Below are 18,937 nucleotides of genomic sequence, written 5' to 3' on the forward strand. Positions count from 1 at the left end.
TTCACACCTCCTTCCTCTTCTCTTCCCTCTCTCAACAATAGTAAAGTGGTGCTTATTTCTCCTTACCATCCTCTTCTCAGTTTTACTCATTGGGTCAGCAGTGAGGAATTAATTCAGCACTATAGATTGTGGTGAAAAATATTTATTGAATACAACCCTCTTACTTTTTCAAATGAAGAAATGTGAGGACAAGATGTGACCAAAGTTACATAGGTCATAAACAAACACTATGAGCTTAACCCCTATCCATTCCATCGATGACGCCCTTAAAAGTCAAGTGAAAACACACGACAGAAATAAAAAATACTTACTTAATTTCGATTAGCATATATGTAATACAAAGAGCAAATGCTCCAGCAAGATCAATCAAAACAAATGGATTCATTCGGGGAAGGAAGATACTGCTAAGTCCTGGAATAATTCCACACAAGCTACAAGAAAAACAAACAAAAAGAGTATTCACGTAATACTGATAAAAATCTTGTAAAAGATGACTTACATTTTCGTATCATAGAATATATCTTTTAAAGGAAGCAAAGAGGATTTAGGAACAGAGCTCTTCCACTCATAAAGGTCTCTTTTGTATCATCAATTAAAAAGTAAGAAAAAGTAAAGCAAGAATAAGAATCTTATCTGTGAGATTCATGTATTAACCTCAGCAATGAATCATGTAAGTTCCCATAACAGATGCATTTCTTGTTCATTCATTTAAAATCACGCATGTCATGAAACCCCATAACATCTTACCTTCGACTAAGATCTGCAACATGCTCCTGAAGCCAACTCGTACTAGCAGCTTTAAGAAGAAAATATTTAAATTATCTAGATAGAATAAACTACCAGAAATACTTGATTTCTTAAAAATAAGTTTGGCAATGATTCATTAATATTACAAAAGAATATGTGACTCCTCAAATATAGAACATTTTCCACTTATGCCTTTAAGATACTAAATCAAAAGCAGTTTCAACTATAACATTTAGTTGACCTAAATTTAGAAGGAATTAGTAAACTTACATGTCGTCGTTACTATTAATTTGAAGTTTTAAAGGCTCTTTATACTGTAAAGCAGAGCCTCCTAACCAGTGTGCTGAGAATGGGTTATAGGTATACCAATTATTAATTCGCTCAGTGCTCAGAAAGGCCAGGTAGGGACTTGGCTACATCCGAAGACACCTGCCAATTACTGTCACTGGACAGGTAGCCTCAAGGCTCAAGCATCTTCTCACATTTATCCCAGGGTGTTAATTTATCCATCCATTTTTTATGTGTACTGTGATGTAAAAAAGATTGGCAAATCTTACACAAAAGCAGTATAATAGAGCAGTTAGGAGCAGCCTCTGATGCCAGCTCTGCCTTTAACCAGACGTGTGGCATGGGGCAAGTGACTTAATCTCTTAGTGTTTCAGTGTAAAATGAGAATGATACAATTATTTACCTCATTAGGTTATATAGGGAGAATTTAGTGGGTTATTCTACCTAATCATTTAGTACAATGCCTAGCAGATAATAAGGTCTCAATATTATTTTCCACTCAAATTTCAACTAATGTCACAAATCTTGATGTTTCTGGGAACTTTAATTTTCAGCTAATGAAAATACAAACTAGAAAATCTTTCTATAAATAAATCTGACAATATACATCAAAGCCTTTAAAAATAATGTATTTTTAATCCATTTATAATATCTTCTCTGGGAATTCATCCTAAAAAAGGAACAGAAATGCATACAAGAAATTTAATACGAAGCCGATTAGAGCATTATTTGTAAAAGAAAAAACTGGATGTATAAAAATAGACTAATATTTAAAAATATTCATAGGACAGAGTATTATACGAGCATTCCAAAAAAACATTTTTTTCAAAGAGTAATGAGGCAAAATTCAAGACATTTCAAAGAGTAATGAGGCAAAATTCAAAACTGTTAACTGGAAAAAAACAGACAAATTATAAATACATACAATTCTAAATATGTAAAGATATGTATATGTACATAAAAAATCAAAGGAATAACAGAAAGGTTCACAGATGTTATCTCTTAGTTGTGAGATTATCAGTATTTTCTTCTTGTATCTTCCTGATCTTTACAGAGAAATATTGTTTCTAAATCTCTGTACCTTTTTAAAACTCCTAGAGTGAGCAACATACGACTTTAATAATTCATAAAGTTTTTCAAAATAATTCTGGTCTTCACAAATATCATTATTTAATTTTCAAGTTTGTGCAATAAACTCTTAAACTCTCTCATGCAAACACAACTCATAATTTATAACTCTCATGAAGTCATTTAAACTTGGGTGGGCATCTTAGAAAGCTTTCCTCTCTTGACTGTACTGCAGTTCAAGTCAGTGAGACCTAAAAAGACCCTCATTATCTCTGCTTTGAAATGTCGGTCTGTGCGTACAGCCCACTTCTGTGGTTAATCCTTTGTGGGTTAGAATTCCAAAACATTAAAATTATCGAAAAATAACAATAATTTAGACCACTGAGGTAAAACAAAAAAAAATCAGTCTGAATTTGTAAAGACTTGAAAATTAAGAATATTTCAAAACCAAAATAAGTTCTCCTACTTTCAAGTATATGCCTACCCACCACTGCCAAAAAGAAGTTCCTGGGAACTTATTTAATTAACAGAATTAAATTACTTGCAGTGGGCACACCAACTATTTTACATCTTACGATGCTCCTAAAATGCTTGCAAATAGACTTTTCATAGATAGGTTATACATCTAAAATCTCATTCATGTTATTTGGCAAATGTAATTTTTCACCACATTCAATTTAACATATATGTCAGTTCTATCTGTTTTTAAGTAATATGTTATTTTAAAGCTTCAACTAATTAGATTTTGTCTTATAATTCTCTGCTTAAAGAAGACTTGAGAACATCTGGGAGATGTTCCTAATTCTCTTTAGGATATACTTTCTCACTGATTTATGAGTTAAAGAAACAGACAAAAGACTTATTTTTATTTTTATATTAACTGAATTTTTATTAACGATAAATAAAAAACATACCTTCAGAGACATAAGCAAAAGGTTTATTCCGAATAGAAAGCATCGTGAACAGGTTGAAAGAAAGAGCCACAAACGTACCAACTAATAATCTTCCCCTAAAAAAAGCCAACAATAATATTTATCATTATTTTTTCTTGGTAATATCAATATGTAATTTCAGCATGTAGAAAGACTAAGAGATGGAAAGGCACAGCGGTCTGCTTCTACGGTTTGGTATTAGCAGAGCAGAATCTAAACTTGGCTTCGAGTCCTATAATTCATGTCCTGTCTACTGCTGCTCCATCTTACATGAAAAAAAATAAACTCTTGGCATTAATATTATCTTCTTACAGGTAAATCCTGTTATAAATTTGTATAAATGCTAATGGCATTTGGTTTACAGCACACTGGACAGGTGAAACGGTCCTAAATTAAACTGACCAAAATAGCTCAAGCCCATATAGTTGGTAACTATGTGGTAGGTAATAACAATTCCATCTTTTCTATAGGTACTCCTAAGAGATTGTGAGAATCAAATTTTAAATTACAGAAGACCAGACAGGGCTGGCTTAGTGTCATGATCCAGGCTCGAAAACCATGAGGAGTCTGAAGCCAGAAGAGAGGTGCCTTTGTTCTGCAGCATAAGGGTTTGGAACAGTGAAGGGTGAAAAGGATTTGGATTTGGGGATTTTGTTTGTGAAATACGAGCAAAATGTATGCTGCCATATTCTGAATTCTCATACTGGTCAAAGTAATCGTTATTTAATAATATACGAATTAAGTTGGGAATTAAACTTAACAGTAAGTTCTATGTTATGATAAAAGCAAAATCTTACGTGTGTATCTCGGGCTGCTCTAAAAAGCGTTCTGCACTAAAAGGAAAAAATAATGTATTAAATAAGTCTTGTAAATTACAAAATTAAAAAGCTTTACTAAACATATAGATAACTCAATTCACAATATCTTTTTTATATGATAACCAATTATTGATTATTAGCAGGGACGAAGCAAGGAAACTCACAAATTATCCTCGACATGTAATGTTGATTTTTCTCTACCAAACCTGTTTCAATGGGGTTGTACTAAGCATTATAACACATATGACCAAATCCCTTTCTTCCATTCACACCCACCTATTTTCGGATTTAGTAGCCTCAAGAACATATTAAAAGAAGGGTGAAAAGAAGAGAGAAAAGTCTGAAATATGAAGAAACTGTACTGTCAAAACTCCATCGCTGTTCATCTTCATATGTATACTCTTCAAACCAGGTGTGTGTCTCAGTGCATTCTTTATGTTCCCAAAGGTAGCACAGGCGGAATTTAGAATGACATTAACATTAGATACAAACGTACCTTTCTTTTAATATAAAGAGAGCTCCCAACTGTGCCAAGACTGTGGAAGCAAATACAGCCAGGACTTCTAATCTTTCAAATCTGAAAGCAGAAAATTAATTAGATCAGTATAATTCTTTCAGTTTACAAATCAGTATCTCTAGAACACATTTACATTCATTTATTCACTCACTCAATATACATATGTGCCTATTATAAGCCAAACACTGTTAAAGCAGACTAGAGTGTTTCTAGAATGGTAATAAACAATGAACATCACAGATTAAAAAGAGTGCCTATCTGTACAACATATATGAGCCACTTATGGCTCTTATTTTTTTAGAAATAACCATTATATAATTAACAGCTAACACTTAATTGACCCATCTTGTGTTAGACACTGGTCAAAGTGCTTAACATATTATCTCATCTAAACCTCCCAACCCCTTAATGAGGGTTATTTTATCCAAAGAAGAGAGAGATAAGGAACTTGAAACACAAAAAGGAAAAGTAACTGTTTAGAGTCAGATAACTAACAAGTGGAGGAGTCAGGTTTTGGAACTTGGGTACTCTGGCTTCAGAGTTCATAATTTTAACCACTTATTATACTGTCTCACACTTATACATATAATTATGATCATATGAGAATGCCTTTTAATACCTAAACTATCAGTTGGAGGTCAGGGGCTGTTGTCTTAATCATTTTAGTTTTTCCCACAACACATAGTTTATGGCATTCAATACTTACTGTAAGTATAAGTGCTTAAAATTTTTCAAGAAAATAATCATCTTCAGAAAAGATAATAAAATAATTAAGGATATTCATTGCATTGCTGCTTATAAAGGAAGAATGTTGGAACGATAGAAACTTATGCATTATTAAAAATACATAGAACATATTTATTGACATGAAAATATGTAAGTAAAAAAAGGGGGTTATAAAAGATTAAAAAACCTGTAAACGCAGCAATGTTATTTGTAAAATTGATATGCTGATATTAGAGTGTATATCGAAATGCAAAAGATGAAGGAAAGCAAAGACAATCTGAAGAACAAAGCTGGACGATTTAGACTACGAGATATCAAGATTTATTTCAAAGTAACTAACAGAGTATAGTACAGGCATACCTTGGAAATATTGCGTATCTGGTTCCAGACCACCTCAATATAGTGAGTATCTCAATAAAGTAGTCTGTAATCTTTTTGCTGGAGGAAGTCTTGCCTTCAATTTGTGAATAAAATGCAACATCTGTGAAGTGCAATAAAGCGAAGCGCAATAAAACGAGGTATGCCTGTACTAATGCAAGACAGACAAATACAGTAAATTGAACAGAAAAGAGAATACATAACCAGACCTACATAGTCACCTGATTTATGAAAAAGGTAGCACATAAAAGCATAGGGGAAGGATGAATTTTTTTCAATAAATGTTTATATCAATGAAATAGCTTTACAGGAACAAATGTGTGCAAAGATATAATACACAACAAGATACGGTTCCTGCTACCATGAAATTATATTTTAAAGAGGGAGACGGAATAACTAAAGTTCTGGTAAGTTCTATAGAGAGAATTATACTAATCTGATGTAACAAGATCTATTTTAGAATCTATTTTAGATTGGGCCTAGTCACTTAATGACATTAGCATTTAGTGATCTTAAGATGGAGTGCATCTTGCAAAGATTAGGTAAAGAGTATTTCAAGCAGAGAATAGCTTGTACAAAGTCCCTAAGGAAGGAATGAATTAGTTGTGTTCAAATTACAGAAAAAAAAAGTGTGGTATAGAGGGTATATGAGTGATAAGAGAAAAAAAGTAGGCAGGGCACAGTTCATATAAGGGTTCTAAAAATTAGGGAAAAGAGTGAGGATTCTATTCTAATATGATAGGAACCAATTGGATGGTTTTAAGGGAGAGAGTAACAGTATGATTTAGGTTTAAAAAGGAAAATGTTCTGGCTGATTTATGGAGAAATGGACATTAGGGGGCAAGAGCAAAAGCATGGGACCAGTTAGGATGATGGTCATTGGTTAAGGAAAGAAATGAAGGTACCTTGGATAGGATGGTAATAGTGGAGATAGTAATAGGAATGGGAACAGATTCTGGATGTGTTTTCAGGTTACCTTGACATAACCTGCTGAAGAATAGATGTGAGTAATGAGAAAATAATCAAGGATAATGCCTAGAATTTTTTTGAGCAAATTAATGACAGTATGTTTACTGAGATGGGAAAAACTGCAGAGAAACAGGTTTTTGGGTAAGAAAAAAAGGATTCTAGCCTAAGCTTAAGACACCAACTAGACTGAAGCCAATCTCTATGAAGCTGTCAAAAAGGTAATCTGAATGAGATCTCAGAGCCAAAGAACTGGATTTTGGAATTATTAAATATAGATACTTCAAGCTACATGACTGAATACAAATGAATGCTTAATCTTATTGTTCAATTGCTCCTTCCTTTTCCATTCACGCTAAGCAATGAGTCAAAATGGAAGCTGTCATGTCCTTACTTGACCTTGTCTCCTGGCCACAGTAACTGATTTAAAGACTAACATCTGTTCCAACCTGGACCCATCAGCAGTCCATTCTCATACATTTTTGAACTAGAAGTGGGAAAGAGTCTTCTAGGATGAAGTTAACAAGGTATGAGTTGAGGTCTGGCTAGGAGTTATCTACCATTCCAGAATGGTAAAGTGATCTTAGAAACTGAACCTGAAATGCAGAAAGAAGCAAGCCTGAGAGGTAACAGAAAGACAATGTCCTAAGAGTTCTAGTCCCTATGCCAAGTATCTGAGTCTTTCTACATTTTGGTTACATAAAGACAAAAGTCCCCATTTTTCTCCCCAAACTAGTCTGAGTTGGATTTTTGTCACTTAACAATCAAAAGCCTTGACTCAGTCACAGATTTCCATATACAGATATCTATATCTTACAACTGATTATTATAGTAATAGTCCAACCCTATTAAATTTCAGTGACACTTATAAATATCTTCATTTTACATAAACATTTTATGTTTACTCTGTCCCATTGTTTAAGTAAAAAAATCCTGATTTTGTTCAAAAGAATATAATCCCAGTGAATGGTATGGTGAAGAAGGGTAAGTTTGGTACAAGAGTTTCTTTACCAAAGTAAAATTCTTTCAAGTTGTTTCCTTGAATTTGAAAGGACTTATATTTTTCTAATATATATTTTTAAAAACCTCTAATATAAAAGATTATCTTCCAACTTTCAGTAATTTCTAAAACTATAAAAACAGAAATTTCAAATTCTATCGGTCCATTGCTTTCAAAAATCCAGTCTTAAAATAAAAATCCATCTCCACCACTAAACTGATGTTAAAATATATCATATTTACTTTACCATCTGGAAGATACTTTTACATGGAAATCCTCTGTACCTCCTTTAACTAACATAAGAGATTTCCAAAGTACTAAAGAACTTAATTTGAACATTTTATGTTAATATTTGTTTTATAAAATAGCAAAGAACCTCATGTGAACATTTTATTTTAATATGACTTAAATTTAAATATTCATGTTTCTTATTAGAATCCTCTTAGAAGATCTTTTTCTATCTACTTTCACATTTGATCATCATTCCACTAAGCAGGTACCATTTATTTTCTAGAAATACTCTAGCTAGCTCATTACTGCCAAATATGACTACTATTTAATAGCAATAAGTTAGTAGAAAATAAAATAATTTGAACTTACCCAAATGAATAGACAGGGCTAGGTTTCCTCACCATTACCCAGTAACTTATTAAACATGTCATTAAACTATGTAAAAAGAAAAATAAATTTTGGTATTATAACGATGGCTAGAACATGCAGAATAAAAAGTTTTTAGAATTCCTAAACTGCTGAAAGTTATCAGTATTTACACAGACTAAATTAATAAGTTATCTAATAATTTGTAATCTATTCATAATGAGCATCCTAGAGCATGAGATTTAACATGTTGAGGAACTGAGTTATGATACATCATTAAGTCAGTTAAACAGAACCTAAACCCATAGATTCTCTACTCAGTAAGAGATCCATCCTAAATGGTTTCTGTAACTGAGCATGCAAAAAATGACACAGTAATAATAATGATAATATATTTTGTTCTAGGCATATATGATAAATTTTAACTTTGATATACTTTAATCTTTATTAAAAGTTAAATTAAATAGTAACATTCTGGATGGGATAAAATTATGTACATTTTCTAAGTACGGTGGAGATTCACATAAAACAACTTACTACATGTGAAATTCTGGTAATTCAGTTCAGATTGTTTTAGACCAATTAGGTAGATTTAATTATGTGATTGATGAAAAGATATCCTTATAACACACTCCTATGGCACAGATTTTGAAGATATTAATGTTTAAGTATTTTGCGACCCTTATACGGAAATATGAAAGGCCCCATGTAAGCAGAGAGCCAACAGGTTGTCTCCCTAGCTCACAATTACTCACTTCTCAGCTATTAATGTCCCTCATTTCTTTTCCTATCTACACAATTAAAGTGAGTACTGGTGCATTCTTACATGACTCTGCTCCCTAGCCACAGCTAATCCTCATGGATAGGCACCTGAAGCCTCTGACCTAACTAATGCCTGGATATTGTCATTTTTGTTGCTATGTAAATGGAATATTTTCCTCCAGTATTTCTGTTAACTTATTGTTTGTATATAAGTTCTATGTTGATAATTTTGCTTATTTCGCATGCTCAGAATATTCTCCTTCAAGCAAAGAAAACCATAAATTCAGTGCAACAAATTCCTTATTAGCTTCAAAACATCAGGTGATTTTTAAAAACTTACCTAAATAGATCAAAAATGGTCAGGTAAGTATAGGCAGTTAAAGCTGTAAAACACATTGATTAAGGTATTCATTACCAAAAAGATAAGTCACTGAGTAACCTCATATGTGGGCAATTATATAGTAAATTTGATAAATGTATGTAGCCCAAGTTGGCTATACAAAAGCTTACTTTAGAACCCGATTTCTCCATCAGGAAAAATGAACAGTATATGCTCAAAAGACCTATAATAATATTTTTTACCTTCTTCTGTTATCTGAGTACTATGTATTCTTTAAATAGCAAGATAATAATAATGGTACATAAAAATATAAGAAGTCAAGACATAATAAACATATTAGAGATTTCCTCTTTCAAGAAAAATCAAATCTTACTCAAAATTCCTACTTATAAACTGCATAAACTGAAATACTAATCTATCACATTAAAAAGGAATCTCAGTTTTTCAAAAAGATTTAAAGTTTTTCTTTAAAAAATAATAGCTCCTTTAAAAAGATAATACCTAACAAATCAAAGCAAGCTTTATAGTTTACAAGGCACTTTTCAAATAGAGTACTTCGTTTAAATCTTTTGAGTTATATTTCAGAATAATATATTCTGTGTAAAGGAAAAAACACTTTTATTTAAAATCAGAAAAATACAAGTGAAACCAATAGTTAACTCCAGAAAAAGAAGAATGGCGACATACCTATGCTGTTAGTGGAGCTGCACCACATAAGAAGGAAGCCAGTACATGTTAAGTTTATGGCACCAAAGAGCAGTATCTTCCAGGACTGTGAAAAAGAAAATCATTCTTATTTGCAGAGTGCTGATATACTCCACTGGGTCTACTGAAGTTGCTGTAATTCATACTTTTGATATTCAAAGGAATAAGTACAACTTTCTTCCAAAAAAGTGTCACATTTTCTAAATTTATCAAAATTCTCATCAACCAAATTGTTTTACAATATATAAATCTAAAAGAATAATTCTAGAAGGGGAATTAGTCAAGATAAAATAAATTCTGACACTTAAACTCAAGTATCATTTTGTCTCTATAAATGTGTACACAGAGACAATGACAGAGCAAATGGGGCAAAATGTAAGCAAGTGGTGAATCTGAGTAAAGGGCATAAAGGAGTTCCTTATACACTAATCTTGTAACTAAATTTGAAAGTATATCAAAATAAAGTCACCCCTCCCACCAAAGACAGTACTTGGTTACTTACCAAATACGTTGTATGAAATAGAATCACAAAAGAGGGAAAGAACTTCTATAGTTTAGAAGTTCATAGAAGAGGGAGGACCTGAGATACACCTTGAAAATACAAGGATGTCATCAGAGGAAAGAGGAAAGGCATTCTAAAAATAAAGAACAGATCAAGTGAAGTGTTTTTATTTTTGTTTCATTCTACTCCCTACAAAGAAGGGAGACCTATGCTTGTTTGAAAGTAGCTATTAAAGAAATTAGTGAAAAGGCAGTTATTTGGAGGTGTTAAAATTAGATATAACTGCAAAGATCAAATGTGGATTGAGAAAAGATGGTTTTAGAATGCAGATGAAAGGTGTAGGTTTAGAAAGGAAGAACACCTTTGAAAAAAGTGAGAATAAAAAAAAAGACTGAAGGGATGAGAAGCAGAAAGAAGTGACAGTGAAGTAGCACAGAGCTAATAGCCTATAAATCTCTATAAAAGAAGCAAGGCCATTTTCTAAATTTAAGGGATATGGTAAAATAGGACTGGAAACTTAAATCCAGAAGAAAATTTGTGGAATAGCTATTATAGTGAATATAATATTGAATCATCAAAAAGGAGAGCAAGAATTACCAGCATGAATTTATGGTGGACACCATTCTGGAACTTCCTCTACACCCAGAAGCAAAGCCAGAGAAGCACATGAGGTAGGGATGTTATAGACTTGAGAGCTGATATGCTAGATTAATGGAACAAGGGACTCTAATACTAGTAAAGACATTTATGAAATGACTGGACATGGGGTCTAGTCAGGACAAGGATTCAATAGTAGTCAGGAAAGGAGGACAAAGCATGTAATATGAAAATGATACTCTCTGTAGCTCTACTGCTAAATCAACACATATTTGAATATTTATTTTATAACAGACATTATTCTAGGCACTGGAGATACAGTAGTGAACAAAACATGAACCTTATAATCCAGATAGGGTGACAGACAATAAGCAAATACATAAAGTCAAGTGGTGATAAATGCTAGGAAGAAAAAACAGAATACAGTTAGAACACAATATGGGAGATATGAAAGAGTTGTTCTTCTACATAAGATGGTCAGAAAAGACCTCTTTGGTAAGGTGACATGTGACCAGAAATCTGAGGCAAAAATGCTAAGCATGCAGATATCTGGGAGAAAATGGGAACCACAGTGCTAATGCCCTGAGACAGAAGAGTATCTGGCTAAGGACAGCTAGTCGAGACAGGAAAGAGAGAGTCTGAGGTTATATAAGTAGTGTCTTGTATGATAGGAAAAGAATGGATTTATTCCAAATGAGATGGAAAGTGACATAGCTTTCATTTTTAAAAGATCATTCTGGCTTCTGTCTGTATAATATACTATATAAGGACAAGGATGGAAGTATGACGACCATTTAGAATGTGACTATAATAATGCATGTGAGAAATGATGGAGGCTTTGTAGGTGGTAAGAAGGTATTAGGAAAGTCAGATTCTGGGTATTATATGGAAGATAGAGCTAGCATGACTTACTTACAAAATGAATGTGAGATTTGAGGAAAAGAGAGGTCTAAGAATGATTCCCAAGGTTTCTGGCTTGAGCATCTGGAAGAATAAGAGTAGCCACTTAGTGAGGAAGTAATAGGTTTGACCATATTAAATTTGAGATGCCTTTTAGATATTCAAGTGGAAATATTGAGAAGGCTACTCATTATATATTGGAGTCTGGAGGTAGAGGAGAACTTGAGAAATAAATATGGGGTCATGAGTGTGTGGTGGTGAAAGTGTTACCTACATGTAATCAACAGAAATGAGAGGCTGGAGCTCTAAGCCCTGGGAACTCCTAGAAAGATGAAGAACAAAGAACACTAAAAAATAATGGCCAAGTAAGTAGGAAAAAACCAAGAGTTGTGTTTTAGAGTCCAAATGAATAAAGTGCTTTAAGGAAAAAGTGACTGATTTTTGTCAATGCTGTTGAAGGTCAAGAAAGATGGGAAATGGGGATGACTATTGGTTTTGGCAACACAGAGGTTATTAGTTACCTTATAAAAACTGTTTCTGTGGATTAATGGGGACTAGAGCCAGACTGGTATCTAACAGAGAAAGGGAGAACAGAAAGTGAACAAAGAAAGTAAAGGCAATTCTTTAAGTAGTTCTGCTAAAAAAGAAAGTAAAGAAATGAATCGGTAGCTGAGAGCAGAATATGTATCATGTAAGAATGATGCAAGAAAGAGGAGCATAATGCAAAAGGACCAAGGATGCACGAGACAGAAGAAACAATTATAGGAACACTGTCCTTGAGGAGGCCACAAGTAGAGGAACTGGCATTATATAGCAGAACAGACAGTTCACTTATAGAAATAGAAGGGTAGGCAGAGGGTTGGGAGATGTTCTAATGACAGGGTGTGCAAGTTTTTTTCTGATTACTTCTTTTCCTTTAGTGAAACAGGAAGCAAAATCAAAAGGTCTGAGTGAGGATGAATTTAGTTTTGTAAGTTTAAGGAAATAGTATGGTACAGTCATTTAGGAAAATGGGAAACTGAATGGATGAAGGAAATATGATATAAGCAGCATTAATGGCATACTTGATGATGAATTTAAAGTGAGACCAATCAGCATCGTTTTGTGTTTCTCTCAGGCTATAGGCATATGCGAGAAAATGATGATGAATGATAGAATATAAATTAGATAAGTAAGCAAATGAGGATAAGGGAGATGAAAAATAGTGAAAATATAGCAGTTAATGGACTGAAGGTCCTGGTAAGACTGAAGAATCATTGGAGTTGGGGTAATAGAAGGAGTGAACTAGAGAGACGAGAGATGGTGACTAATAAGTGAAATGCTTGCAGTTGAGACAATGGGAGGATATAGTTATTATAAGTGATAAGGTCTACGGTATGAACATAGGAGTAGAAAGCTGGGAGGAATGGAGGACAAGATTATTTTTGATGAGGAAATAAGAAAGAGAGTTACAAGGATCTTCCACATGAAACATGAAATCATCAAGAACTAAGACAAGGGGTAGTAGTGAAGAGAGATGAGCCAGGTACATCTCTTATGATTTAAATTATGACTGAGATTATCTGCACAATTCAGGATTCCTACATTAACTTTGTTTCTACTACATATTTGTGGTACACTGTGCCTCAATAAAATGTACTGTTAAACAATTTCCTGTTTACTTCTGCAGTGCAGTTGCCTCCCATCAACATCACAGAGCTCTATCTATCTGTTCTCAAGAGAGCACCCTCAAAGGACTAGACACACAAGAAGCAAATGAATTCCCTACCTTTGGTTCTTGAAGTTTAACATTCAGGGCACAATAACATTTCCAAATACTAGAATTATTGACTTCTAACTACATTCCAAGGTTTTAGAAACAGGAGATATAGTGGTAAAGAACAAAGAAGTCTCTAGTCTAGTATCACAATACATGGCCGGTATCATTAGCACTGCTTATTATGTTCCACTGAAGCTAGGTTTATTTAAAATTCATCAAATATTTATTAGGTGCTTATTCTGTACTTTTATAAAAACGATAAGCAAAACAGATATTGTCACTGCTCTCAGTGAGCTTATAGTATAATTTAGACAATACAGAGTACAATGAAAACAGAACAATTAGAAAGTCTACATTGGTAACCAAAAAGGGTAGCAAACATTTCTTTTTATTTACAATCTCAAAGCATATTTTTCCTGCATTACATTAAAAATAAGAAAACATGGCTTCAGACTACATCCATTTATTTTTTTAATTAATAACATAAGGCAGTCACAAAACAAATTTTCCTGAAAACTCTTTAGCATTAGAAAACTGAAGCTTCACTTCCTCCCAAGCAAAACTACTATACACCAAAGTACTGTAACTATTCATTAAAAAATTACTTATCCAACATAAAAAAATGAAAACAGTGTGGTGGGATCTAGAGTGATTTCTATTTGCCTTAAAAACTATCTTTTCTCAATGTTATGTTTGTGCAATAATTAAAATTAGGATTAAGAAATAAAAATAACTTACCCTTCGGTCAGCTGCTACCAGTCTAAATTCCTGTAATAACTTGCCAAAAAAAGATCTCTGTGGTTTTCGAAAAAGATGAATTGTCCCCTTTAAAACAAACAAAAATATACAAATCAGCATTTAAATATCTAATCATCTCCATAATTCTTGTAAAGTGATACAGTAATAACAACATTCACTGAATGCTCAATGCATGCCAAATACTTATTCTAGACACTTTACATGTACTTATTTATTTCATATCAATAATCCTATGAGGTGAAAAAAATTCTTAGTAAGTTTTCCAAGGGCACAATGTTAGTAAATAACTGAGCAGAAATTCAAACCTAGGCATTTTAGCTCCAGGCCACACTCTTTTATTTTTAAATGGATAAGGCAATTTTGAACCAGAAAAGCAAAGTTTGTTAAATAGCTCTACTGGAAAGAAAATATTAAAATTTATTTTATCAAAGCTTTATACATGAAAGGCTTGGCAACTATTACTAAAGTAAAACCTCTGAGGTTCCCTCTTAGGCATTCAAAGTATTGAACATCCCAGGTAGCTTCCGTAGCTCCTGCCAGGACATGGTATGAGGCCAGCAGAGAAAGGGTCTGGCAGTGGGATTACCAATGGTAGAAGGGACGGAGTGATGACCAGAGTGGGATTTGCTACTCAAGATCAGGAAGCCAAAAGCCTTAGCGTAAAGGAGAGTTCAAGCACATATGAAAAATTAGCTTATGATTACAGCAGTATCCAACATCAGTGGGAAAAATGAGTTATTCAATAAATGGTGTTTGAAAAATGGTAAAGTTGGATCCTCACTGTACTCCATACCATAATTTCTTATTACTTTAAAATTAAAACTAGAGAGTACTTAAACTATCAATGTATAATTTATAATCTTGGAATTGGAGAAGCCTTTTCTTAGTAGGACATAAAACCAAGAAGTTATGAAGAAAAAGTGACCAATTTTACTATATACTTTCATGCTGAGAATATAATACTTTAAAAACAGACGGACAAACAACAACTTTGGAAAGATAAACTGAAAAAAAAATTTATTTCAAAAGCAAAGTAATTATTTCCAGGGAAAAAAAATCCTTCATAATTTTCATTGGTCATACATAATAACGATTGCTAAGTGCCATGTACTTAAATATTTGGGTTTTAACAAAATATTTTCCTAGATGGTAAAGGTCACAATCACCGTAACAATCATCCTACATTTCTACCTCACTAAAGTTGGCCATTTTGACTCAAATAGAAAGCAACAGAACTGGGTATTAAGACTGAAAATGTGAAAAACTCTCAGATCAATTCAAGCAGAGGCATGATTTTCTTACAGTTAGCATCTAGGAAATCTCAGTAGTTATAAAAAGGCATAGTTCATTTCTTCAAAGCTTAGACATGTTATTAGTTGCGTTGAGACTCAGGAAAGGCAGAAAATAAGGCTGAGCTCCAGAAAACTGGCATAAGAAACATAGCAGAATGTTGATCGTTGTTGAGGCCAAGTGATGGCTACACAGGAGCTCATTATATATTCTACTTTTGTGTACGTTTGAAATGTTCCATAATAAAAAAGTAATAAAGTGAAAAATACTTTAAAATGTAAAAATAAAGCATCAGAAAAAAGTGTTACTAACTTTGGCATCCAAATAAGGACCAGTGCATGTGTAATCCATAAGGCTCTCAGCCAATTCAGTTGAAAAGGAACAATATTCTATTTTCCTTTGAGATGCTAATATCAATATTAATGAGTATACTCTGTTCTTAAAAGAATTACATGTGGGTATTTTGGTCCCCAAAATAATTCTGATTACTGTTATCAGTGGATATCTTCCAACTTCAATCCACCTTATTTAAGTTATATTAAGTTTCAAGTTAAGACAATAAAGGATTTTTAAAAGGCAAAGGGCCATTTCTGATGTCATTCTGATATTGGAAAAAAAGACAAAAATCCTAACGTTCACGGCATTCTTTCCAAAATTATATAGGCTCTCCATAGTTATCAGGATAAAGTCCAAATTTTATAATCTGTAATTCAAATGACTTAGCCTGTTTCTTTCGTTTTATTTCTTGCTCCAGATAGGAATCTTCAAGTCCAACTAAACTAGCCTGTATTTCATGTTCATATCACTCTAGAGTGAAAAGGTCAAACTTGCCTAACCCAAGCTCTAACAGCCTTATAACATTTAGCAAGTTACTTGGCCTGTTTCCTCATCTGAGAGTAACACATACTAGGTTATTAGAGTAATGCACGAAGTACTCAAGTGTATATTTCACTTCCTACATGAAGTCTTCCTGGATTATTCCAAACTATAGTGTTTTCTATGCCATTTATTTTGTAGTTAACCATGGGATAGCCTTCATATTGTCATCCTGCATTGTAAGTTAATTTTTTAGTAACTTCTCTAATGACAAAGGCTATATTTCCTTTAAATTTTCTGAGATAGCACTGTGCTTTGCACAAAGCATATTCTTAATAAATAATAATGGGGACTCACCAAGTTATCATAGGAACATAAAGGAGGCACTTAAATGGATCTTGAGACGTGGCAGAAAGGCTCATAAACTAAAGAACAAGTAAGGGTTGCACTGATAAGGATGGGGTTAGGAGATGGAGAACGATTCTGGCTGAAAGAACAGCATATACAAGTAAGGTGTAAAAGCCTAATTCTTAGAGCATGATATGCAAGCTGTTCACTGTGGCTGGAATATGGATGTACATATGTGTAAAGAAAAAGAAGCTTGACTACGGATGGCTTTGTATGCCATGATAAACAGGACTTAATCTTGAAGGCTATAGAAAAAAAAAATTGAAGCTTTTTAAGCAAGAGAGAGGTCAAATTTTAGAAATTTAACTATGGCTACACAGTGGTGAATGTTCTGAAGAACATAGCTGGGAGGTATTTGGTCAGGGAAAAAAAAAGAAAAGAAAAAGCAAACTCATACCCATTTTCTGTGTGTAAAGCAGGGATTACAGAAAGAGTATGTGAATATGACATTTGTTTTTGACCATTCAAGGAAAAAACTGAGCAGAGTGACAATGGCTTAGGCACAGAAACGTGGTCTTTTTCAATGTAGGCTACCCACAAGAGATCCATGAATTTTTCTAATAAAATGGTCTGTACCTCTTTTGACTCTGAAATCACAATCAACTGATTATCTTTAGATAAAATTCAGAGTACATACTTGATTTCTACAGGCATAAATAACGAATTCCTCTAACAAAATTTAGATTTAACGTCATATCCCCAAAACCGTAAGATATACTGGGATCTACAATCGCAGAAAAAAGCTGCAATAAGATGTTTGACCAACACCTTGCCTTGCTCAACAAGTCTGGCCTACCTGCTCTGCTGTATCGGTCTGGCATTCAATAAAATCAAGTTATACATGGGAGTGTCCGTCTCAATACCCTATTGATAATCCTCTTTATTTGTGCCAGCGTTAGGGTCACTGCAGTAAGCATCTCTGTTACGGTTGATGGTGCTGTGCACTTGTTTTTAGATCTTCTGTTGGTGCTTTAGTCGCTGACGCCTGCAATACTTATTTCTATATAGAGTAAATCTCGCCATGGGGAAGCCATAAACTCGCCGGAGCGGAAAGCTCGGCCTGGAGCCGGCCCGGAATCACAGGCGGCAAAAGAACAGAGTGAAGGAGCGAGGGGGAATCAGAGCTCTGGGGAAATCTTTTGGACGCCAACCGCTTCTTTCGGGGTACCCGAGCAAGACTCGACGACCCCACCTCTTGGCAAATGAGGCATTTCAAGGCCGCTTCAAGATGAGAGAAAGTAGCGGGTATCACCTACGACAATTTCCCTCATTCCCTCCGCCAACTCACCATGATAAGGAGCTGCACAGCCCCAGCCGGAAGACGCTCTGGGAAGCTGGTTTTTCCCGGGAGCGGAAGGGGTGGGGCGTCAGAGGCGTATTGGCTGCAAGCAACGCTGAGGCGGAAGTGCGTGCCCCGGTCGTCCGTTCCTGCCTCACCTTGGCGGCCGCCCCTGCGTTCTATAGAGGCGAAAGCAGTGGCTAGAGCGCCGCTGAGCCTTCGGAGGAGTAGGTAGCGTGTTAAGAGCACGGAAGGAACCAGTTCTAAACCACAGGTTGCATTTAGCTTATTCTGTTTAATCTCTTTCAATATATGATAGTATGACCTTGTCACTTTTGAAGATTACATGCCAGTTATTTTATAGATTGCTCATGGAGTAATTTCGGGGTATGCATCTTTGACAGGAATATTACAAAAGTGATTATTGCATTTTCCTCATTAACCGTATTATGTGAAATTTGGCCCATTAATGATAACTTTCAACACTAGATTAAGGTGGCATTTGCCAGTTTTTTCCACTACAAAGTAACTCCTTCTTTCTAATTAATATTTTGTGGGATGTATTTTGAAACCATGTAAATATTCTTCACACTTTCAAATTGTTCTGTTTATTTGGACATTTACACTGGCTCATGTTTTTTTTAATTTTATGTGATGGGTTATAATCCATTACTATGGTTAATTTTGATGTATAAATTTGTCCGTACTCATCAGTCTTTGAATATTTCCCTCTTTCTTGGTACCAGATATTACAGGTTCATCAAACGTATTCTGTGCCCCAAT

The 18,937-nt window shown here is 34.0% G+C and overlaps 1 protein-coding gene across 5 annotated transcripts in view; it reads right to left on the reverse strand.

The window, feature by feature from the left end:
* The window catches only part of SLC30A6 (solute carrier family 30 member 6), a 29,876-nt gene extending 11,608 nt beyond the window's left edge, over positions 1–18,268 (reverse strand). Inside the window, exons 1-10 of one of the 5 annotated variants that reach the window (XM_039887457.1) lie at positions 18,164–18,268; positions 14,341–14,427; positions 9,827–9,911; positions 9,140–9,182; positions 8,041–8,106; positions 4,350–4,430; positions 3,833–3,868; positions 3,018–3,112; positions 748–796; positions 312–431 (exon numbers count right to left, since the gene is read on the reverse strand). In XM_039887457.1, coding sequence (XP_039743391.1) covers positions 312–431; positions 748–796; positions 3,018–3,112; positions 3,833–3,868; positions 4,350–4,430; positions 8,041–8,106; positions 9,140–9,182; positions 9,827–9,911; positions 14,341–14,427; positions 18,164–18,166 — 665 coding nt within the window. In that variant the 5' untranslated portion in view covers positions 18,167–18,268. Of the gene's footprint in view, positions 1–311; positions 432–747; positions 797–3,017; positions 3,113–3,832; positions 3,869–4,349; positions 4,431–5,456; positions 5,578–8,040; positions 8,107–9,139; positions 9,183–9,826; positions 9,912–11,859; positions 11,928–14,340; positions 14,428–16,824; positions 16,844–18,163 lie in introns of those variants that run through there. The other 4 variants (XM_039887458.1, XM_039887459.1, XM_039887460.1 and 1 more) reach the window with 4 other exon arrangements.
* Positions 18,269–18,937: the final 669 nt, after the last annotated feature.

Source organism: Pteropus medius, unplaced genomic scaffold, assembly GCF_902729225.1.
Source record: "Pteropus medius unplaced genomic scaffold, Ma_sr-lr_union100, whole genome shotgun sequence".
NCBI lineage: Eukaryota > Metazoa > Chordata > Mammalia > Chiroptera > Pteropodidae > Pteropus > Pteropus medius.